The sequence below is a fragment of the Thermobia domestica genome, chromosome 8 (assembly GCF_964235325.1).
Source record: "Thermobia domestica chromosome 8, izTheDome1.hap1.1, whole genome shotgun sequence".
Taxonomy (NCBI): Eukaryota; Metazoa; Arthropoda; class Insecta; order Zygentoma; family Lepismatidae; genus Thermobia; species Thermobia domestica.
In genome coordinates this window covers 269,944,245-269,967,756 of record NC_137461.1, presented here as the reverse complement: position 1 = coordinate 269,967,756, position 23,512 = coordinate 269,944,245, and the positions used below count along the sequence as shown (strand labels likewise).

Sequence of the window (23,512 nt, the reverse complement as noted above, 5' to 3'; positions counted from 1 at the left end):
ACCATTCATCGCAATAATCTGGGCAGTGATCGCTTCGAGTTTCCCCAATCACCGGATATAAATACGCCTTCGCCGGAATCTGAGGAGGATATTATATTAGAGGAAAATTGTCCGAAGATCACTGATGAACGAAATATAAATGGTATCATGACACAGCACGCTACGGACCGGAACAATCACACCACAAGAACAAGGAGTGAGAAAAGAAAGGTAAAGCTAAGTGTCAAGATGAGCGAAATCAAAGCCATGAGTAAATTTAGTGGTAAGTGCAATGAAAATGCTAGTTCTTTCTTAGAGAAATTCCAAGACGAATGTAGTATAATGTCTATCGACCGATCACAATACATGAAATTAATACCCCATGTATTACTCCCACCTTGTTCCTTATGGTTTAAGGCAATACGTGATCACATTAGTACATATGAGGAATTTAAAGCGGCATTGATCGCGAATTACGAAAATGACTTTTTGCTGGCAAACAGAGATGCCACTCTTAGAAATCAACATTTCAATCCTCGATTGCACAAATCTATTGTAGAGTTTGTTATAAATGTCTATAATGAATTAAAGGTTGTTAATCCCTTGCAATCGGAATCAAGAATAATTGCATCGATTCGCAATTTGCTTCCATTTAAATTACAGCAGATCTTATTTTCCACACAGTGTATGAGTTTCAGTCATTTATTAATGCTTGTACAATGCTACGAAACTCAATACCATGCTATGAATCTAACACAATCAGGAATGGGTAAAAATAAGAATAATTCTGATCATTTGGTCCCTGTTCGGAATTTGAATATCCGAAGTGTGAATAATAATGAACCGAACCTAAGACGAGTATACTCTAGCAATCAAAATGAACAAAATAGACAAGGCTATGTAAGGAATCCGCCTAACCTAATCAACCGAAGTAGACACAAAAGTAATAGAAATACATGTCGAAATCCTAGAGATGCTATCAATCCTATGTATAGACATAATCATTGTTCACGAGATGGTACTTCGTATCCAAATTCAAATCACGATGAAAGACATGTACAACCTAATGTAGAACCTAACCACGATTGTGCGGTACAATGCACTTTATTAGATTCATATGCCAGTGCGAATGTAACATGATTACCGTTAACGAAATTAGGTTAAACCCATGTTGGTTATAGATTCTTGTGAATTTTCGTTTTAAAGTTTGTGTTAATATTAATAATGAAAACGATGGTTATAAATATTTGAAATGCATCTAGTTAAAGAGTTAGTAGCACCCAACATTCTTGATCAAATAAATAAGAATGAAAAATAACAATAATAATGAAAAATGTGTTTATTTAATAACAAAAAGGTGTCTTTTGTTTCTGTAAAATAAATTTATTTACTTCCATTTGATCATTCAAACGTAGGTTATGTTTAATTTTTATTCTTTCTTATTAATGTGAAGAATCATAATTCAATTTATAATTAGTTAAAGGCAAAAAAATTACTTTATATCAGATTGATTTGTGTTTAATTGTCAAAGATTATGTTAAGAATAAGATCCATTCTATAAAATCCATTATTCAATAACTACCTTGAATGAAATTCTTCATTATTTATGACATCTTAGTGCTACTATGTATACATTACAATTGCAACATCTAACTTATTTGTTATACAATGCGCCCGAAAAGAATAAATATTATTTGTCACATCATCGTTTGTAATAATGATCGAAACTAGTAATCTTGATAATTTGTGTTTCACCCTCGTTAATTATATTTCTAAGCGACGATGTTTTTAATGATAAAGAATAAATAATAATGTAATAAAAGAGAAATATTAATGAAATCAAAGATTTATTGTAAATGTATTTATGTGAATGATAATAACTAATATTTTATATATATATGAGGGTTAACAAAAAAATAATGAAGATATATACGAGGTGTGATCAAAATATAAAGAACATATGTAATGTACGAACATTAATCTAATCAGACCAGTGGTTCTTGAATATAAAAGCCAAGCCTACTCATGACTTTTATATTCAGTCCCTTTGTCGGGCGACATTTTCTATAACGAAATACTTTAGTTTGTATAATATTTACCTGTACCGTGGGCAAAAAGTGCTCATAAATATGTAATATACTTAGTAGAATGTTCATTTTAAATTAACAGAAAAGAAGAATGTTTTTAAGATATGTAAGAGATTATTATGAGATAGTTGTGGCTATGTACATGTTATGTGTTGACCTAGTCAAGTAAATTTATGTATTTTACGGTCTTAAAAAGAATATTTAAGACATATCAAGCAATAAAGGTGAGACTAATAATCTTTGAATATCTGAGTTGATTTTTGCATAAAGAAAAGTAATTATCGCTTCGTAACTGATATTTTACAAGACGAACCAGGTTGACGACGCTTTTCTATAGAGTCGTTATAATACTTAGTACATGAATATCATATGTATCAAGTGTCGGGTACCTAAAAAATAGCTGGGACACCTAAATGGCACATGCCTAGCACATCTTGTGCTGTTAGGGCTTATTGATAAATTATCTTTCCTTATAATTATAACATAATCCTTCTATTGTCGCAAATATTAATTGACTTCGAACTTATTACCCAAGTAAATACACCCCTCAGAAATGAATAAGTTAGTTATAATTCGATTTAGTAACTATTTACAAGAAAACGTTCCGAATTTTGTATTTCATATATTTTCATTTTTACAGACCACGCATGAGCATGTGTATTTTTCCGTAATTACCACATTTATTTTTCTAATCGGATGTAGGTGTATAGGGGTTATATTACTTAATCATGCCCAAATCAATTTATTAACTGAACTCCAAGCAGACTCTGAATACCAAAAATTACTGTTCTTAATACAGAACTAATAAGATACTAACTAATCGCGTGGCTAAGGCTTGATTAACGAATTCTCTCTGAATACCGCTCCAACTGTCTAAATTAAACATATTAAGTCCGTGTGTTTCCAAACTCTAAAACTCAAATTATTAAAATCAAACTCAAAACTTATTTCATTGTACCAAATAAACATATAAAGCTCTACCAGTTGAGTTGAGTTGATTTTGAGTCAGAAATCATTAAAAAAAAAAAAAAAAAAAAAAAAGAAAAGAAAAAGAAAAAGAAAGAAAAAAAATGCACCCCAAAATTTAAATGAAATTTATTCTAATGTCACTCATACATTTAACCATTTTCAGCACCAGAGACTTAAAGAAAAATCTCATAATTATCCAACTGGTATAGCGCTTACCTATTATTATGTGTGAGGTCCCTGGTTCGGTTCCTGGCCAACTAAGTTTGTGGTGGACAGCGGCGGAAATACGCTAGTTGTCGCCAGGGGCGGATCCAGGGGAGCGATCGCTCCCCCAGAAGAGGAAACTTTCTTATTTTATATGTATAAATAAAACCCATCCTAAAGTTTGGAGCCCTTAAAAGTAGCAGTATGACAACCCACCGCCGGTCCTGGATCCGCCCCTGGTTGTCGCCCGGGGCAAGAACTCGCCTTTCTGACCCCCTGACCAACCAAACCAAAACTCTCCCCCAAATATTTGCTCAATTTTACGCCCTCTCAATCCGGCGCCCGGGGCACAAGCCCCATTCTATTCCCTAATTACGTCACTGGTGGTGGATAACATAGTATTCTTGGGTTTTCTCGAGGTACTCCCTTTTCCTTCAACATTTTCATTCCACCGATGCCTTAATCACCCGTCTCCTTTACACTAAAGAACACAATCATGGGACGTTGAACTGAAAGATTTCATTTGATTGTTTCATTTAGCTTGGTTCAACCTTTAAAAATCAATTAGAACATTGCTTAAAATCAAAACCATAATGTTATATCGTTTACATATTACTATTTCGGATTGTTACAAACCCTCTTATCCAAACAGAACATTTAAATATCATACAGTTACTACAGTAAAAAAAAAAAAGTTACAATAACATTTCCTAAACATCTAAAAACTAAAGTTACATTCACATCTTTTCATGTTAGTCCTTTCTTTTAAGAATAAAATACTAAAATACAAGTAAATTAAAATTCATAAACTAAAATGTTAATTCTCGGTCAAATGTTTAGCATCTTGTAAAATCCACTATGCATATATATAGTATGGCGCTAAATTCGTTGTACAAAAGCAGAGGAGTGATTCCTGGGAGTAAAACAAACAAAAAAGTTCTAATAAACATAGGGCGAAAACCCCATCGTTTACGAGTTATAGGGTACCAAAAACATGAAAAAATGAATTCTAAAGGTCCATAGCTCCAAAACTATAGGACCTACTGTAGTCGGATCAAGACTTCACTTAGGAACTTGTATGTGCTCTATCCAAAAATACATGTTTTAGAATCCTAAGGTACCCACGCAACAATTTTTATAGAGGTAGTTGGAGTGTACTTTATATCATAGGCCCGTAGTCAAACTCCTTTTATAAAAATTGTTGTGGAAGCACCTCAGGATTCTGAAACACGCATTTTTGGATAGAGCACATACTAGTTCCTAAGTGAAGTCTAGACCCGACTACGGTAGGTCCCATAGTTTTGGAGCTATGAACCTTTAAAATTCATTTCTTCATGTTTTCAGCAGCCTATAACACGTAAACGATGGGGTTTTCGCCCTATGTTTATTGGAACTTTTTTGTTTGTTTTACTCCCAGGAATCACTCGTCTGCTTTTGTACAACGAATTTAGCGCCATACTACACACACACACACACACACACACACACACATATATATATATATATATATATATATATATATATATATATATATATATATATATATATATATATATATATACAAATGGTGATCAGAACAATGGAAACACCTATAGTTGGCAACACGTCAGATGTATGGGTTGGCAGTGGTGTCGTGGCGCCCGCAGCACCGGACCGCTGGTGGTGGTGTGTTAGGTCGGTCTCCATACTACGTCAGGCGCAGTGGAACAGCAGTGTCCAGTGGCTTCAGCAGACGGAGATAGTGTAAAACTCAGATTTTCAAAGAGGGCAAACTGTTGGTGCGCGGTTATGTGGAGTGAGTGTGACGGCAGTGGCTACTGTGTTAGGTGTGTCGCGTGGGACAGTGTCGAAGGTGATGACGGCCTACACAACACACGGGAAAACCACATCGGGGAAGCGGAACAGTGAGCGGAAGAAAATCATGAGTGACAGGTCACACCGGGTATTAAAGCGCATTGTCACACAGAACCGCATGACAAAAGATTGAGTTTTTTGGTGGTTATTTTCAACGTATTTTTAGGTGGGTGTCCATTTTTCCTTGCCAGGAAAATTATACCCCCACCCTACTGTGTGAACAAATCTCCTTTCTAAAGACTAATGAAATGATTTTTTTTGGTGATTATTTACTGCGTTTCTTAGCTGGGGGTCCATTTTTACTGGCCAGCAAAATTATATCCCCACCCTACAGTGTGGACAAATGTCCTTTCTAAAGACTAATGAAATGACAAGAGATTAATTTTTTTGGTGGTTATTTTCAGCGTTTTTTAAGGTAGGGGTTAATTTTTCCTGGCCAGGAAAATTATACCCCCACCCTACTGTGTGGACAAATATCCTTTCTAAAGGCTAATGAAATGACAAAAGATTGAGTTTTTTGGTGGTTATTTTCAACGTTTTTTAGGTGGGTGTCCATTTTTCCTGGTTAGGAAAATTATACCCCCATATGTACATTTTAAATTGATATTCGGGAAATTTGTGCCCCCGGGGTGACAATTTTCCTGGGAAAATTAACACCGCAGGGTGATAGTTTTCCTAGGAAAGTATCACCCCGGGTAAAGGTGATTCCTGGGGTCTTATTTTCCTGGGAAAAGTAGCACCCCGGGGTGACAATTTTCCTGGGGTCTGATTTTCCTGCTACAGTATCGAGCTGGCCATGGTGTTTGTCAGCTGGTGCGCAGCATCTCCATGTGTCGACAGCTGTTTTCTGAAATAGCTATCTACAAATCTAATTCGGATTATCCGGATCAATGAGGACCGCATAAACGAGGTTGTATTGGATTTCAAATACTTACTACTGTATGGAAAAAAGTTATATGAGTATATAAATTATGTTTATATACTTCATGCATTATCTAAGTTACACTGATGTCTCAGAACTACATATTATCAACTTAAGATTTATTTTGCTGTCAATATCCACTATTAATATTTACTTGGATGCTGCTATTGTAGCTCATGAATACTTACTATCATCTATTCTGCCGAAACAGTCTCTCAAGAACAGATGAATTTCAAGCTCAAACACTTTGTAGGTAAACAGGAAGAAGATAATAAAAAATACGAAAATGCTTCCAACAATGACTATTTTCTTGAAAGGAGGATCGGGATCTGAAATTAAAAAGGAAAAGAAAAATACTTAACAAAAGAACTTTTCGAATAAAAATCCTTTTATTTTAATCTAATCTCGAATAAAAATCCTTTTATTTTAATCTAATCTAATTTAAGTTGAAGATAATCTAATAATCCAAACTGAAAAACACCAGGACACATTTTAAATACGCTAAATTTGGGTGTTTTTCAAGAACATTTCTTTCGTTAAAGGAGAAGAGGAAGGAAGAGGTTAATAGGCACGGTAAACCGAACATATACAGGGTGCTAAAGAACTAGACCGACAAACTGAAACAGGCGATTCCTCACATCAAAATAAGGTGAAAAAAAAGTTCATGTGGACCTGTGTCGAAGCAATCCAAAATCATGGGAAAATGAACTTTGGGATCGAATATCTCCAAAACTATCAGTCGTTGAGCTGAGGCGCATGTTATTGACTTAGACTTGTCTGCACTATCCAAAACTGCATAATTCTGCATCGTTCAGTGGCGGCGCAAGGGAGTCCCTCACAGGAAATGGTGAGTCCCTGATATTCCGTTAAGAAAGATAGGTCCGATTCGTGACAGATGGAACGAGGTTCCAGCAAGTAACAGAAAGTCGTTGACAGACCATTCATATCGGTTTTGAACAGAAGCAAGGTGTCGAAGGATTTTGGTGTGTTGTGCGTGCTTGCGTAACCACAGCAGAGACTGAATATAGTGGATAAAATGAAGCTAAATAAAATCATTACCTCTGCGAGTTCATGACTCCAATCATGATCTGTGTGCTAAAGGAGACAGACATTAATAATACTTAATGATTTTGGTAGAATTGGCACGAGGAGGATTTACGTGAAAATGGGAGAATCTACCGAAAACAAACGAAAATAAATTGATACAATGTTCTTCCTCACAAACTCACTTGGTCGTAGATCTGAAATGGAACCCTTTACTATATAGTTGCACACTACTACTGAACTACCATGAAACCCTTTTCTCCCTTCTACGTAACAAACACATTCTTGACAACATATGCAAGGTGATGACACATAAAAGCAACAATACCGGTTATGTAACGAAAAGAGGGAAACGTCGTGTTAAGGAGACAGATACCTCGAGAAGAGTTGGTAACTTATCCTCTCAGACAAATTTGTTTTAAACAAATTAACATCCCACAGTGTTAGCTCTTAGGCTAAAGAAAGAGGATGGTTAAAGAAATATGAAAAAAGATGAGCGAATGAGAATATGCTAGACAATGGAAGAACGGCGAGAAAAACCATGGACACTCTACGCATGTCAATGACCAACATGAAAAGTTCCTTGGCCATGTGGCTCACGTGGTAGGTATTGTGCTGCCAAAATGTCTTGAGCCGTGGCAAAAATGTGAACTAAAGCTCACACCCGCTACACACCCACACATTGAGGCAATAAGAGTTCAGCTGTCTCTAAGCGAGAGAGCCTTAGCGAAAGGGAGTGGATAGCAGCGCTTGGGATGGAAGACTAGGTGTCAAGTCAATGCGGTATACGTATAGTAATAGGAAAGAGGACACATGGTACTGCCAGGCAGTCTCAATGGTGAGAGTTGTCATTGCACGGATCAGAGACGATCAAAACCAGCACTTACACAGTGTCATGGAATAGCGCACGGACATGCCTGAAGGCAAGTTATTTTTTGCACACTTTTAAACTATTGATATGTTGAAAGAATATTTCTTCTGTGTTTGCTGTGTGTTTTTGAGGTTTACGGATTGTAGTTTATAACAGAGATACTCGTTGATTTAACACTACAACTCATCTGGGGCAAAACGATATTGCAACCACCCCATTTTGCCCCATTACTCCATTATGCCCCGTAAGAGTATCGATTGTGTAGTTTACTATCCAGTTCGAAACATTTCTTTGGAGCTGGGATTGCATAAGCTCTTGTTTGCTGTCATTTTAGGATGGTTCGCACATATAAAAGGAAATCAACGAGGCAAAGTTGGGAGGAAGAAAAGATGAAGGCAGCCATCGAGAGTGTAATACGTGGTGAAATGGGATATTATAAAGCTTCCCGGCAGTTCAACGTTCCCCAGACTACGCTGGAGCGGCGTTGTAACAAGGAACGATAAAACCCTGGATCTTTCCAGAAACAAATGGGACATTTCAAGCCTGTGTTTACCTATGAACAGGAGTGCGAGTTAGTAGATTATTTAGTGAAAATGGAGAGGCGACTTTTTGGTCTGACAATGAAGTGAGAGAATTAGCGTTTCGATTGGCAGAAAGAAACAAAATTCAACAATTCCCTTTCAACAAAGAAGAAAAAAGGGCTGGAATTGACTGGTTAAGAGGATTTATTAAGCGTCACCCTGAAATAACACTTCGTAAACCAGAATCTACATCGGGAGCTCGCGCGATGGGGTTCAACAAGGTAGATGTTTCCAAGTTTTTTGAGCTTTTGGCTGGAGTCATTGATGAACATCATTTCTCTGCAGAAAATATTTATAATGTAGATGAAACCGGAATAACCGTGAATCCTAAAGGACATACAAGGGTTATCGCAGAAAAAAGGAAACGTCAAGTTAGAGCTGCAACTTCAACAGAGAGAGGAGAAATGGTTACTGCAGTAGTTTGTTGTTCAGCTGCTGGAGCTTACATGCCACCTATGATGATTTATCCTAAAGCATGGATGCAGCAAGAATTTTAGATGGGCCTTTCACCTGGATCATGGACAGAAGTTAGTGCTACTGGATGGATTACAAAATAATTCTTTCTCAAATGGTTCAAGAAATTCCTAATGTTTTCAGGAGCATCTACAAGTAAACCAGTTCTTCTTCTTCTGGATGGTCATAGCGCCCACACTAAAAACTTGGACTTAATTGACATGGCAAGAGAAAAAGGAGTTGTTTTGCTTTGTCTGCTTCCTCATTGCTCTCACCGACTTCAACCCCTTGACGTCGGCTTTATGAGGCCACTCAGCAAATTCTATGAAGATGAGATTAAAAAATGGATTAGAACCAATTACCCAAAAGTTGTTACGCTCCAAGTCATCTCTCAACTCTTTGGCCCTGCATTTTTGCGAGCAGCATCAATGCTGAACGCAATTAACGCCTTCAAGAAAACTGGGATTTGGCCTTTGGACATGAACGTGTTTACAGATGAAGACTATCTACCTGCAGATGCAACAGACATAGGCCTAAACGTCACTGAGTCAGTGGGAAACGAAAACCCTACACTAACGGCACCTAGCAAATCCCTCTTCAAACCACACGCACAAAGTGTACAGTCGAATACATCTGAATCTTCGATTGACGCAGTAATTTCCGGATGCTCTTACAAAGAACAAACTCCATCAACATCAAGTTTTCCTTCTGCTTTGCCTCAAAACATAATAGCTATTCCAAAAATTAAACAAGGGACAAAATGTACAAACCGTAAAAGGAGTAAAACAGCCATATTAACTGCATCTCCGTACAAAAAGGAACTTCAATTAGCTCGAGAAAATTCCAAACAATCAAAGATGTATAGAAAAAAACGTACTATAGCGCAACCAACCTCAAACAAAGCCCTACCAAAGAATGGTCGAATACAAATTTGTAAGTACTTGTAAATTTTAAGCACTTCAAGTTTCTGTAGAGTGTTGAGAGTGGTAATGATATTTTCTCTTGAGACGCTGAATCGATTTCAAATAAATGAATGAATGAATAAATAAATAAATAAATAAATAAATAAATAAATAAATAAATAAATATATATATATATAAATAATAATAATAATAATAATAATAATAATAATAATAATAATAATAATAATAATAATAATAATAATAATAACAATAATTTGATAATAATAATTTGTATCTGTTAACGTTTCCGTTCTATGGCGATAAATATTGAAACTGAAAATGGTTAATTTAAACCATTTTCGGTTTGAACAGAGGGATAACGGAGTAGATGAAGCCTAGCTGAAAAGATCATTTACAAAGCCCTGTATTTCTATGCTATCTATGCTTCACTAAATAAATATATTACTTTAAAAATATATAAATGTTTTTAAAAAGTAGTCTCTCACGGTCAGATCAGTTCATGAAAGGCGTATTTGTGAGGCGTTCTAATTGGTTTTTATTATAAATTATATAGATTCTGAATTTTATGACTAGCTTAAACCCATATACTGTACCAGAATGCTTGCTGACTTAGTTACACTTACCTTTCCTCATAAGTGTTACTGTTGGGTAAACAATTTTTATGTGTCCATTGCTCACTTTGCAAGTGTAGTTATTGAAGTCACTTTCCTTGATGTTTGTAATTACCAACGTGTTTATCGAGTATTCGTCATTTTCTTCTTTACTAAATTAAACAAATTAACAATAAATGAAACAAATTACAATTCCTAGAAATAAATACATTGTAAAGAGCCTAACATACTGTAAGCCTAATATTAACAGTTTCAATAACGTAAGAAGTTAAGAGATTCGTCATCGGAGAGATGAGGCCCATCATTACATTTTATTCAGTGCGAAACACAATAAAATCCCATATTTCTACAGGATGCGGGAAAACAAACAGTACTGAAATTCGGGTACGGATGACGCGCACGTGCAATGTGATATGAGCTGTGAGCGCTACATATGTGGTTATTGTTGTGTGTACTAGCGTAATGCGTAGTAGGTACGAAGATAATGTTACTTACAGTAGAGGACAAAGTGTTTATTGTTGAGCACTATTTCCGTTCATACGGTGTAGGGAAGCATCTGAGTCTAGGAGATGAGCGCGCACGTCTACTGTATTGCTCTGGAGCTATAGTATATGAAGATGAAAATTTCATCAGCAACATATGGTACAGTGATGAAAGCCATACGTACCTTGATCGCTACATTAATCGACAGTTGATTATTGATCCGTTCGTGCATGATTTGCCCTGTTTTAAAACGAAAAATATGTCACTACAACAACAATGGCTGCAGCAAGATAGAGCTACTGCCCACACAGCAATGAGTCACTTGTGCTTCTGCCTATGAGAGTTTGGACGTCGCTTGATTTTCCGTGAAACGGATTTTCCATATCCTTCCCACTCATCTGAACTCAAGGCTCCAGATACCTACGTGTGGGGTATGCTGTAGGAAGCAATTTTTCGAACAGTTGACTCTCAACCAGTATACCGAAGTTTAACAGATAAGATTCGGCCATTTGTTTTGTTGTTCCAGTAATTCGCGTTCACCAACATGTTCATCGATCTACAAGACCGCTGCGAAGAATACATACGATAACGGTCAACAAACATATGATGTACAGGTGCGATTCCTCTTAAATTTACAGTATATGTTGAGTAACATTTAGTTAACATTCATTTGACATTTTTTTAATGTTTCATCATGTTGTAAATAAATGGTCAACGATGTGATTTCAGTACCGTTTGTTTTGTCGCATATTGTACTTTTAAAAAATGGGAATTTTAAAGGGAAATTTGAAAATCATCTGCAAGCCTGTTTCATTAGCTTTCAAACGAGGTATAATATGTAACATAACCACAACTACAGTGTGTGCTAGAATGTTTCAAACCAAAATCGGCAAGTGCAAGAGGCAAAAAAGTTACCTTCACCCCTATCTCCGGAACGAGGGAGAATAGACCCTATGTTCTCATAAGCATTTTTGCTTAGAATGACCTCCCCTATCACCTCCCAAAATCTTTGACATTACTCACCGGACACCCTATACATATATATATATATATATATATATATATATATATATATATATATACCCTTTTGTTTATTCTTATTAAACTATTGTAAACGAAACATCATTCAAATGCAATCAGAGATACACTTCAGTAGTTTTGAGTCATTGAATGGAATCCATAGGAAGAAAGTTATGGAGTCTATAATGTGATAAAGGCATCATTTACATGATGCAGCACATAATCAACAAAGAAGATTTTCCTTACGAAGAGATTATGAAGATGAAGAAACAAATATTAGCTACGAGGAGGAGCATCGGGAGAATATGATGGATGTAGAAATATTTTATATATTATATTATAAGAGAATCTTTATCATCTTTGAATATGTAATCATATGTAACGTGACGGCAACAAATATTTAAACATTTTTGATGATTATAGGTAAAGTTAAGAGGCATTTTATTGAGTTATAAGAATATTACAATTTATACTGAAGATTTCACATTAATGGAGAAAAATATGCTGAATTGACCCTATTATAGACTATCATGCTATAATAATAATATCTTTCCTGAAGTTTTCGAACCACTATAAACTATTATGATTTGAAAATCCAATAACATATTTGCTGGCCGTTTAGGATAATTTTGCAACAGATACATTTTTACATTGAAAAAGTGACAACCTTATACAGGAATATTTTAAGATCAATTATTATTATTATTTTATAATTTTTAGCACTGCAAACCTTCATACAATTGTTCTTGTTTTAATGAACATAGATCTTGAAGGTCCGATTTTATGATGAGCTCTTAGTTAATAATGATGAAATACCATAATTATGAAACCGGATTTCCGATCGAAATGTAACCTAAAATATCTGGTAAATATTACTCATACTTTACAAATATTCTGTGTTTTATTAAAAAGAAGCAATAATATAAATATTCTATAGATTATTATTTAATGACAAAGTGAAAAAAGTCAGGTGCAGTTCTAGTTTAGGGACGCACGGATTCAGAACATTTACAGAAGGAGTGTGTCATTTCATTACAAAAGAGTAATCAAAATATATGGGATACTTACCTGTGACATCCGTAAGGCCTGCTATACACTAGAGGATAGATCCTAGGAAATCTCTTACGAGATTTCTTAGGGAAAATGTTATAAAAGATCTTACAGGAAATCTTGTCTTTGCGTACTATACACATAGAGATTTTCCTTGTCATATCGATTGACATGGCTAGATGTTGATCTACAATGCATCACGGTAAAAAATGACAACTCACGCCATTACTGCATTCAGAATAGTATTATGTACTATGTCGCATTTTGGGCAAAATATAATTGTACTTACGTATAAAACATATATGTGCGTGGTTCTACATAATTGCCTTAATAAATTATATATTTTTAAAATATATTTTCACTATTTTTCATATGATGTCGCTTGAATCGAAATCTTACGAATTTTCTTCTCAAAATACAGCGTGCTCTAAACACGAGAAATTTCATAGGATCGTTCACAACATAGGAAATGACATGAGATCTGATGCCATACACGTTAAGATTTTGATTCTAGGAAAACTCGTAAGAGATTTCCTAGGATCTATCCTATAGTGTATAGCCAATCTAATAATGTTGAAAGACGTAATCTGCAGTGTATGCTTGTTGCCACGTAATAGTCCATAAGAAAATCATGATGAACTGAATTCCTATGCTAATACAATGTGTTAACTCATGATCTGTTACAATAAAGCTGTCCAACAGGTAAGGCATCTAGTAACATGAGGAACACAGTGTGTTTCCACTATTCTCGCTTACTACGCGCCTGCTCCCTTTGGAAATAGCCCAACACTCTTCTAAGTACAATATTTGCCGAACAAATAGAGATAGCAACAATTTTCGCTGTAGGTAACAATTTTAGGCCACCTTGTTTATGGTGTATTGTTCCCGACGCTGTAATGGAGAATTCCCATTTGCACGTTCCAATCGATGATTCAGTACGCACGCTAAACATAACAAGGTCATTTTACGTTTCTACGTATGCATTTTTATGTGCTCTACTGCACCTCATTTGGTAAATTTCCTTTTCCCTTTGGGGAGTCCTCTTGTGCAGTTTGCTCTGCGCTATCATTATGGTGGGGTATGACTTTCTTTAGATTCTTTTGACCCGACGTCAATATCTCTATGTGTTTGGTAGATATTGTATTTAGAAGGAGACCGGCGAAACGTCGCACGGCTACTGCTCGAAAATGCCGCCGCGTTGGATCTATGTTTATTTGAACTTTTTCCTTGTTTTTAGATGTAGAATCACCTCCAGAAGTTTTTCGGTCTTGTTCCCTTCCACTCTCTATATATATGTTTATTAATAAAAATATGGATAATATCAAAATGGTAATTACAGTATTTTTTGGAATTATCTAAAGCATTTGATACAATATAACACAAAATTCTGCTATACAACTTTGAGGAATGTGGAATACGAGGAATAGCGTTATCTTGGTTTGATAGCTATTTAAGTAACGCAAACCAGAATGTACAAATTTGAAACTTTCGAAGTGACTGTACAGTAGAACTATCCAGTATGGCGTACCACAAGGAACAGTCGTAGAACCAATTACATTTTAAATATATGTTAATGGTTGATTCTTCGTCTAGCAGCAATTGCGTTAGGAAAAGAGGTGGGTGATTACAGTAGGAAGATTTTGTCCAAACCTTTTCCCGGGAGGAGCGTTCTTGGCATCGCTGCTACGTTCCCTCTTTGCATAGGATCAAGCTCAGGTGTCGACTGTGTTGAGAGTTATGCGGTGTCCAACTTCTTTAATGAAGTTTAGATCTTCATGATCCGAGGAGCCGCAAATTTCGATGGCGATGGTGACGAAGTGATATTTGTCCAAGAGGTTGTTATATTTTCGTCTCTTTTTATATTCTTTCAGTTGGAACCGTCCCAGCTTTTGTGGAAGAAGAAGAAAGATCAGAGAAGGCTAGGGTATCGGCACAAGTGAAATCCCATATTAAAGCTTCGCCTCGTTTCCAAGGCAACAAAGACATTCCGTCAGGTCTGTTGCCATCAGAGAACTACAACCCATTGGCTCTCTCATGGAAGGTGTTGCAGAGGAGATGAGGGCTCTTATAATGAAGTCGTTAACAATGGAGTGGTGAGAGTATCTGCCAGCACTGAGAAGATACGATAGACAATGTATACCTTTCTTATCCACTAAACTTCCGCAAGCAGGGCACCATACATCTGCTTCCGAACGTAACGCACAAGCGATTCGAAAGTTTTCGTCGGGAACATGTAGCACTAGGAATGGAGATGGGGTTGGCCTGTAACCAGGCACCTGCTTCAGGAAAAAAATAGCAAGAAGACGTGCCTTATCCTTAGGATTGGTGGAGGACCGAAGAAGAAGAGATAATCTGGAGTTTATAAGAGGAGAGTCCCATTAAGATTGAAAACTTCTCTTGTCAAGATCAGGTAGTTCGAGCCCGACGCACGATGTTCACTGGGAGATACAATCATTAATCTGAGCTTCAGAATTCTGATGAATAGCCTGGCGAAGAAGAGAAGTGATCAAAGGCATATAGCTATAAATGGATGAAAGGAAAGATGGCGTAGCCAAGTCAAGGGCTCGACGAATGCCTAGGCCACCGTGATCCACTAGGAGAGATCCCTGCAGCCATGAGCTATCCGTAAGAGAGCAGTTGAGAAGAGATTCTAGGCCAAGTTGGATGGATTCATCGTATTGTTACAGAAGATGTGTTTCACGCCAGGATGGAGAACTACGAAGGAAATACAAGAGTCTAGGTATGGCTAATGAGGCCCGTAGAACATAGAAAGCTGAGAGCGCAGATACCTTAGATAGGCGAGTGAAAAAGAGATCTAATTTATATATCTTGTCCAGTAACAAAATGCGTCGAGTGTCAGTGTGTAGCGCTGCACCTAAAAGGGAGGCTCTGTCAGATGATGTAAGTTGAATTCCAGGTGCGACTTCATTGAAAAGGGAGTAAAGGGTGTTACCCTGTTCGTTTGAGACTCCTAGGGAACCGACCTCACACTTGCAGAATGAGATGTAATCCAATCTCACGGGATTGAGTACGAATCTTTGACAAAGCTTCGATGATATCCACCTTATCTTCAGCTATAGTCCCATCGTCGACATACCAAATGTTTAACTCAGTATTGATGTTGCTGACAATAGATTAAAGTGTTAACGCAATTAAAGCAGGTCCTAGGAGGTCGCCTTGTTGAATATCTCGCTGGGAGAGCATGATGTCTTCACCCAAACATAGATGAAAAAATGAAATGAAATCTTTGAGTTTTACGTCCCACGGTTATGCCGGTTAGGCTGAAGGAGACGGTGATGATGAGTAATGAATGAAATGGTGGAATGAAGAAAGTGGGAGGAAACGGGAGAACCCCGAGAAAACCCACGCACACGGTGCCAAAAATAGATGAGTAGCACTTATATATATAGGGTGTAAGGTGAGGAAAGTGAAAGATTTTGGGAGGTGATAGGGGAGGTCATTCTAAGCAAAAATGCTTATATGAACATAGGGTCTATTCACCCTCGTTCCAGGAATAGGGGAGGGGGTAACTCTCTTGCCTCTTGTACTTGCCGATTTTCGTTTGAAACTTTCTAGCACACTCTGTAGTTGGGATTATGGTACATATTATACCTCGTTTGAAAGCTAATGAAACAGGCTTGCATTTGGTATAAAGATTGTTTCAGTACTTCTTACAAGAAGGAAGTAACGGAGGGAAATTTTCCAATAAAATTCCCTTTTTAAAAAGAATTTTGCACTGTTGTTGAGTGGAAACACTATCGCTAGAGGAACAGTATCTGATTAGGTGAAAATAATACTGTATACCAAAGATTCAGGTAAGGTGTTAAGTTTAAAGCTGTATTAGAAGCCGTAAAAAATCTTTCTCCATAACTGCTTACTCTAATAACATAACAATGTCCCAACTTTGCATAGATGGCAATGGTTACGAATATTAATAAACGAGTGTTTTTATGCAAAATTGGAAATAGAATAATATTCCCTAACATGCGAAAGGTCTACATTTCTATGCGAGAACTTAATTCGTTCTGAACAACAGATGGCAGTGAAACAAAACCCACTTGAATTAAAGTTTTCGTACAACATACTACACCGGAATGTCCATTGCAATAGTTTTGTCGAAATTATAAATAATTACTTCTAATACATAAACAATAATTACTTTTAATGCATATATAGAGAAAGACATAACCCTACTAGCGTCAACTTTTAACGTAATTATTGTGCGCGTGCAGCAAATGTTCAAAATATCACCACCCTCCTCAATGCACTTCGCAGTGCACGCTAGTACATCCAGTATTAACTCATGGATGTCTTCTCGGGGCTCTTTGACGGTGTTGATTACCTCGGAATGATCTGAATTAATTATTCCCGTGAGTTGGCTGTCTTCTGTATACAACGTCCTTCAACCACCCCCATAAGCAAAAATCCAAAGTTGTAAAATCCGGGGAGCGGGGCGGCTAGTGAATAATCGACCTCCGACCTCCGCAACCCATCCACTGATGAGGAAACTTAGAGTCAAGATATTGACATACAGCTTGTGTTGCATGAAAGGAAGAACCGTCGTGCTGGAAGTACATGGACGCCGAGTTTGAAGAGTCACATCTTCCAGAAGTACTGGTAATTCCTGGGACAGAAAAAAGGGACCAATGATCTGATCACAGATAATCCCCGCCCAAACATCTGCAGAAAATCGTTCGTAATATTGTCTTACTGTGATCGCCCTAGGACTTTCGTCACTCCAACGATGCCAGTTGCAGTCTTGTTTATCCAATTCCTGGTGAAAGTGGCCCCATCGGTGAACAAGATGAATGGCAAAATATTAGGATGCTCGTGTACCCATTGGAAGAAACCAACACGTAGTTCACTGTCTCCTGGATGGAGATGTACTCTTTGGACATGGAACGGATAGAGCCCTCCTCCTCGCAGTACATCACGTACATACGTAGAAAGTGCAAGTTGATAAGAAAGTCTCCTAATGCTGGTGGTTGGACTTCGCTGTACAGCCTGAATAACGTTGTATTCTTGTTGAGGGGTGTATTTTGAAGCTCGTTCAGATGTTAATTTCCCGCAGTTTAATATACACGTGTTTAAAGAACCGTGCAGTAGGGACTCTCTATGTATACGCGAATCCAGGATATGATCAAGGAGGGGCTAAACTATAATTTATAGTAACCCAATAATATATACTATAAAATTACACTATATATACACATAGGGTGTTTCAAAACAACACCGACAATGTTTGGGAAGTGATTCTTGACACCAAGATAAGGCAAAAAGTATAGACCACCCTGGGTACACAAATCCTTCCCTTCGGAGTTATAGGCTGCCAAAAACATGAAGGAAAAATACCTTTAAACGTCCACAGCTCAAAAACTATGGGATCTACCGTAGTCGGGTCGAGACTTCACTTAGGAACTAGTATGTGCCATATTCAAAAATACATGTTTCAGAATCCTAAAATACTGACACAGCGATTTTTATAGAAGGAATTTGGCTACGGACAAATAATTTAAAGTACTCACCAACTACCTCTGTAAAAGTTGTTGCGGAAATACAGCAGGATTCTTAAACTTGGATATTTGGATAGGACACATACTAGTTCCGAAGTGAAGTCTTGACCCGACTACGGTAGGCAACGTAGTTTTGTAGCTATTTACTATCAAATTCATTTTTTCATGTCTTCGGCAGCCTATAATTCCGTAAGGAAGCCTTTGTGCACCCAGGTTGATCTGTACTTTTTGTCTTATTTTGGTGTCAGGAGTCACCTTCCAAACGTCGGTGTTGTTTTGAAACACCCTGTATAAAATGGGTGAAATCCTATAGATTCTTAGAGATAAATGACACTATTACTCAATTTCAAAAATAGTTTACAATTCAATAGCTTAATTAGTACTAATGATAAGATTTAGCAAGTTTTAGAAAAATGAAACCTGAAAAATATCTCCACAGTAGTCCACAACAATCCTATGGTTAGACCATCAAAGTGCTTTAACAGGTGAATTGGATTAAACATACATCTTTCTTTGTCTCAAAAATGAGAAGACTATACTGAACTGAACTGAACATAAGAAAAATAGATTTCAGTGATCTTCAGTACTGGGGCGTCATTTCAGACTTCGCTTAGGGAGGGAGGGGGGGGGGGCAAGATTACCACTGACATAAGACTTTCACGATTTATACTATTACTTTAGTAGACAATTGATTAAAGTATATGTATTACTCAAACTCTTGGGGGTCATGCCCTCCCTAAATGACGCCCCTGCTAGAGTATAATACGAACTCTACAATCTTAACAATTTTGTCGTAAATCATTGTATTTAGCTTACTTTTCTGTGAAACGTGGATCACTCAAAAACCTTCCATTTCTGAGCCAGGTGACTGTTGAAGCGAATTTATTTTCACAACCTGAAATGAAGAAAAATAGCTTTGACTTCATAGGGAAGAATTAATATAAATGCTATTGCTAAAATTACGATACAGTACACACTCTACAGTTAGATTTCGCAACTCACACTACCATAAGACTTACATTTAAAAATGAACAGCCAACCTTTGAATGAGTTCTACTATAACAAGTTGTTCCACCCCGATCCTTATTCCAATTCACAGGAAAGGTGACAAAACTGACTGTAATAATTATCGAGGCATTTCTCTTCTGTCAACATCCTATAAAATACTTTCAAATATTCTATCTATTAGGAAGATTGACCCCATACGCAGATGAAATTATTGGAGATTGCTAATGTGGGTTTAAACAAAATCGATCAACTATCAACCAAATACTTACCATTCGACAAATACTCGAAAAGATGTGGGAATACAATACCCCGGTACATCAACTATTAATTGATTTTAGAAGGCTTACGACTCGGTTAGGAGAGAAACATTGTACAACATTCTTACAGAATTTGGAATTCCAAAAAGCTAATTAGATTAATGAAGATATGTTTAAATGAATCCCAAAGTTGGGTCGGAAAAATTCTGTGTACAAACTTTCACGTCGAGAATGGCCTGCGACAAGGCGAGGTTTTTGTCGCCATTATTATTCAACTTTGTCCTGGAACACGCTACAAGGAAAATCAAAGATAGCAACCAAGGCTTAGATTTGAATGGTATACACCAGGTTATGGCATATGCTAATGATGTAAATTTAATAGGTGATGATAGGAGAACAATAGAAAGAAATCCAGAAGCCTTATTAAACGCTTACAGGGACATGGGTTTAGAAGTAAATGCAGAGAAAACTAAATACATGGAAGTTCGTTAGGATCGTAATACAGGAAATTATGGATGCGTTAAAGTATCAAATAATACTTTTGATAAAGTGGATACTTTCGAATATGTAGGATCAATATTAACAGACGAAAATCATATTCACGAAGAAATTAAATGTCGACTAAAAGCAGGGAATCCGTGTTATTATTCAGTTCAAAATCTCTTGTCGCCAAGAATTCTGTCGAAGAATTTGAAGCTTAGTACATATAAAATAATAATCATGCCTGTTCTGTATGGTTGCGAAACATGGTCGCTCACTCTGAGGGAAGAACATAATCTAAAAGTATTTGAGAACAAGATCCTGAGACAAATATTCGGACCCAAGAGGAACGGGAATGGGGAATGGCGGAAGCTTCATAACGACGAACTACATAATTTATATGGTTTACCAAACATTGTTAGGGTTATCAAATTTAGGAGGCTCAGGTGGACCGTTCATTTAGCCAGGATGGAAGAAAGTAGGAATACTTTCAAAGTCTTGACTGGAAGACCAATCGGAAAATAACTATTAGGAAGACATAGACGCAGATGGGAGGACAATATTAAGATGGATCTCGCAGAAACTGGAATATAAAATAGAAACTGGATCCAGTTGGCTGAGGATAGAAGTCAGTGGAGAGCTTTTGTGAACGCGGCACTAAACCTCCGGGTTCTATAGGCCATAGAGCTAGTTAGTTCCACCCTAGCCTTAGGTCTGCTACAACATCAATGAGCGATGTACCAAAATAGATGCAAGTGCAAAGAATACATTCAAGTTGACATTCTCCTATATCCATGAAGAAAGTGAGAGTGGTTGTCGTAACTGAAAATCATATCTGTACATATCATCACAAATACATGTAATTAAGCTATTAGGTGGCTAAATGTATAATTACACAAATATTGATGCTCAAACCTAAATATGGACCTATTTTGAAATAAATGAATTAGAATAATATAATTTTTAACTTGAAATTAAGTCGTCACAATCATGGTCGGGTTCAGGATTTTCAGAAGGGGGTGCACCAATATCTACCAAAATTACCAATCACACTGAAACTTTTCAAAATGGCATGCGACAATATCCTTTATCGCTGACAATGCTGATACGTAGAAAGGGGGGTTAGTATTTTAGAGTCGCAACTGATATGCAGGAAAAAATGTTCTCTTCTCCTGGCTTCTTTTCTTTCCTGCTTGACAAAATGTATTGTTTTGCTTGGTAAATCCTTTTCCTTCAACCTTCAGAAAATCGACTTAAACTATTGGTTTTGCAAAACTCTGGTTTCTCTTAAGCCCCAAACGGAAAAATAACCCCAGGAAGTTTCGGAAAGTACAGTTACTTTGACTGCTAGCTTTTTGTTTTAGATAGTGTATATTTACAATGAAGGGGGTGCACGTGCACCGGCCAGGCCCCCTAAATGCGACCCTGGTCACAATTATAGTTACAAAACAACACATTGCTGTATTTCACTTCACTGTAGAAATTATATTATATTGCAAGAATATTCTTACACGTTTGTGTATATGTTAAGGGATGACTCTAGTAATTATAAATTAGCAAATTTCTTGCGCGCTGGTGCCATCTATCGGTATCATTGCAGGCAGGCAGACAGTACTCTTGGCGATTATTAACTCTTAGGAATTAGCGTTATTCACAAACTGAAACGTTCTTCTGTTTCAATAAGTATGTATGGCACACACGAATGCTTTCGTTCATTTGACAGTTGTTTTGGTCTTCTGACAGTTCCTGTTCCAGTTATCTTATATGTTTCTATAAATGTCATTAATGAATTCCTTAATCTGTATAAAAGACAGTGGCGGCTGGTACTATATGTTGCATGGTTGTGCAACCGGATATTTCTTTAATACTAAAGATATTTTTAAGTATTAAAGTAGTGTATCAGTAAAAAATAAACCTTTGCTCTTGAGCGCAAAACAGTATTGATGCATTTCTTTAAAAAAATAATTTAAAAAAACTGAAAGAAAGAGAGTGATGTACAAATCCACTGGCAGCAAGCGTTGCCACTGGAAGCAGTAACATTGAGCATATGGCAGCGAGCTCCTATCTCTTAACATGAGGAAGTGGATTTATTCTTGCATCGCTGCTATCCTCCCGTATCACACGTTTCCAGTTGCTATTTCGTTGCAACTGGTAGGCTATATAGTCAGCTTCTGTAGTAGTTACGAATTCCTCCGTTTGGCAGCGCTTGACTCAATTGATAGGTTGAGTGAGATATAGACGCTTGGAAGAAAGAAGTTAGTCACCAAACAGAAACTCGCAAAGAGCAAATACGCGTCTGGTGGTAGCAGGGGCGGATCCAAGCTGAATATTTGGGGGAGGGCAGTCGTTCGAAGTCAATAGATTTTATTTTACATTTATAATACAAAGTTAAAAATTTTTGGGATAGATTTTATTTTTAAAATAAAAAATATCCTATTCTGGGGAAGGGGGGGAAAGGGGGCGATCGACACTCGAAGAAGAGAATGTCTTACCACTGCACAGTGGTTCAATTGCCACATCTAGCTGGACAAAATGTAAAAAAGTGAGTTCTGAGAAATAGTGAGAAAACGATGGGAATTCCTGGGGCAAGGTCCCAAGTGGCGGGAAAAGACCAGTAAGGTGCCCAATTACACATGGGGAAGTATGTCGGGTCCGACGAACAAGATGAATTGTATGCAATGTAAAATCAGCTGATCGACAGTTTCCGTGCTAGACCTTACGTCTGCAGCATATAACACAGACAGCTGTTGGTCAATGCCAGGAATATAGTGTGACAACTATAGACGAAGGTATGACGTGCATGTGATATGAATGAGAAGTGCCGTGGGTTTATGGGTGAGCTATGGCTTGATGGGAAACACTAGCGAATAAGAACGTACACTGTACTTAGGAATAGGTATAATGAATTGACGCGTAGAAACAATTCTCCACCAGTCTCCAGCTTCTAATGACTATAGATGTGTAGAGTAATGATTGTTGTGTGTGCATAATGACTATGACATGCATATGTTTGCATAATTGTTGCTTTTTGTACTTTCAAAAATGGAGGGTACGCTGACACAACGAGTCTTCTTCGACGCCTGGAGAGGTGAACCCAATAGCTGCAAGAGAACCAATAGTGTTTACACCTGTGTAATAGACAAATTAAGGTTTAAAAAACTGTGATAAGGATGTAGCAGAGTGCGTCAGATAGGTTACAGAT

The 23,512-nt window shown here is 37.0% G+C and overlaps 1 protein-coding gene across 2 annotated transcripts in view; it reads right to left on the bottom strand.

Moving 5' to 3' along the window:
* The window catches only part of LOC145692018 (X-linked interleukin-1 receptor accessory protein-like 2), a 121,443-nt gene that overhangs the window by 19,740 nt on the left and 78,191 nt on the right, over nt 1-23,512 (bottom strand). For both annotated transcript variants that reach the window (XM_081767318.1, XM_081767317.1), the window contains exons 4-6: nt 19,382-19,460; nt 10,512-10,651; nt 6,204-6,344 (exon numbers count right to left, since the gene is read on the bottom strand). In XM_081767318.1, the coding sequence (XP_081623444.1) occupies nt 6,204-6,344; nt 10,512-10,651; nt 19,382-19,460 (360 nt within the window). The remainder of the gene's footprint in view (nt 1-6,203; nt 6,345-10,511; nt 10,652-19,381; nt 19,461-23,512) is intronic.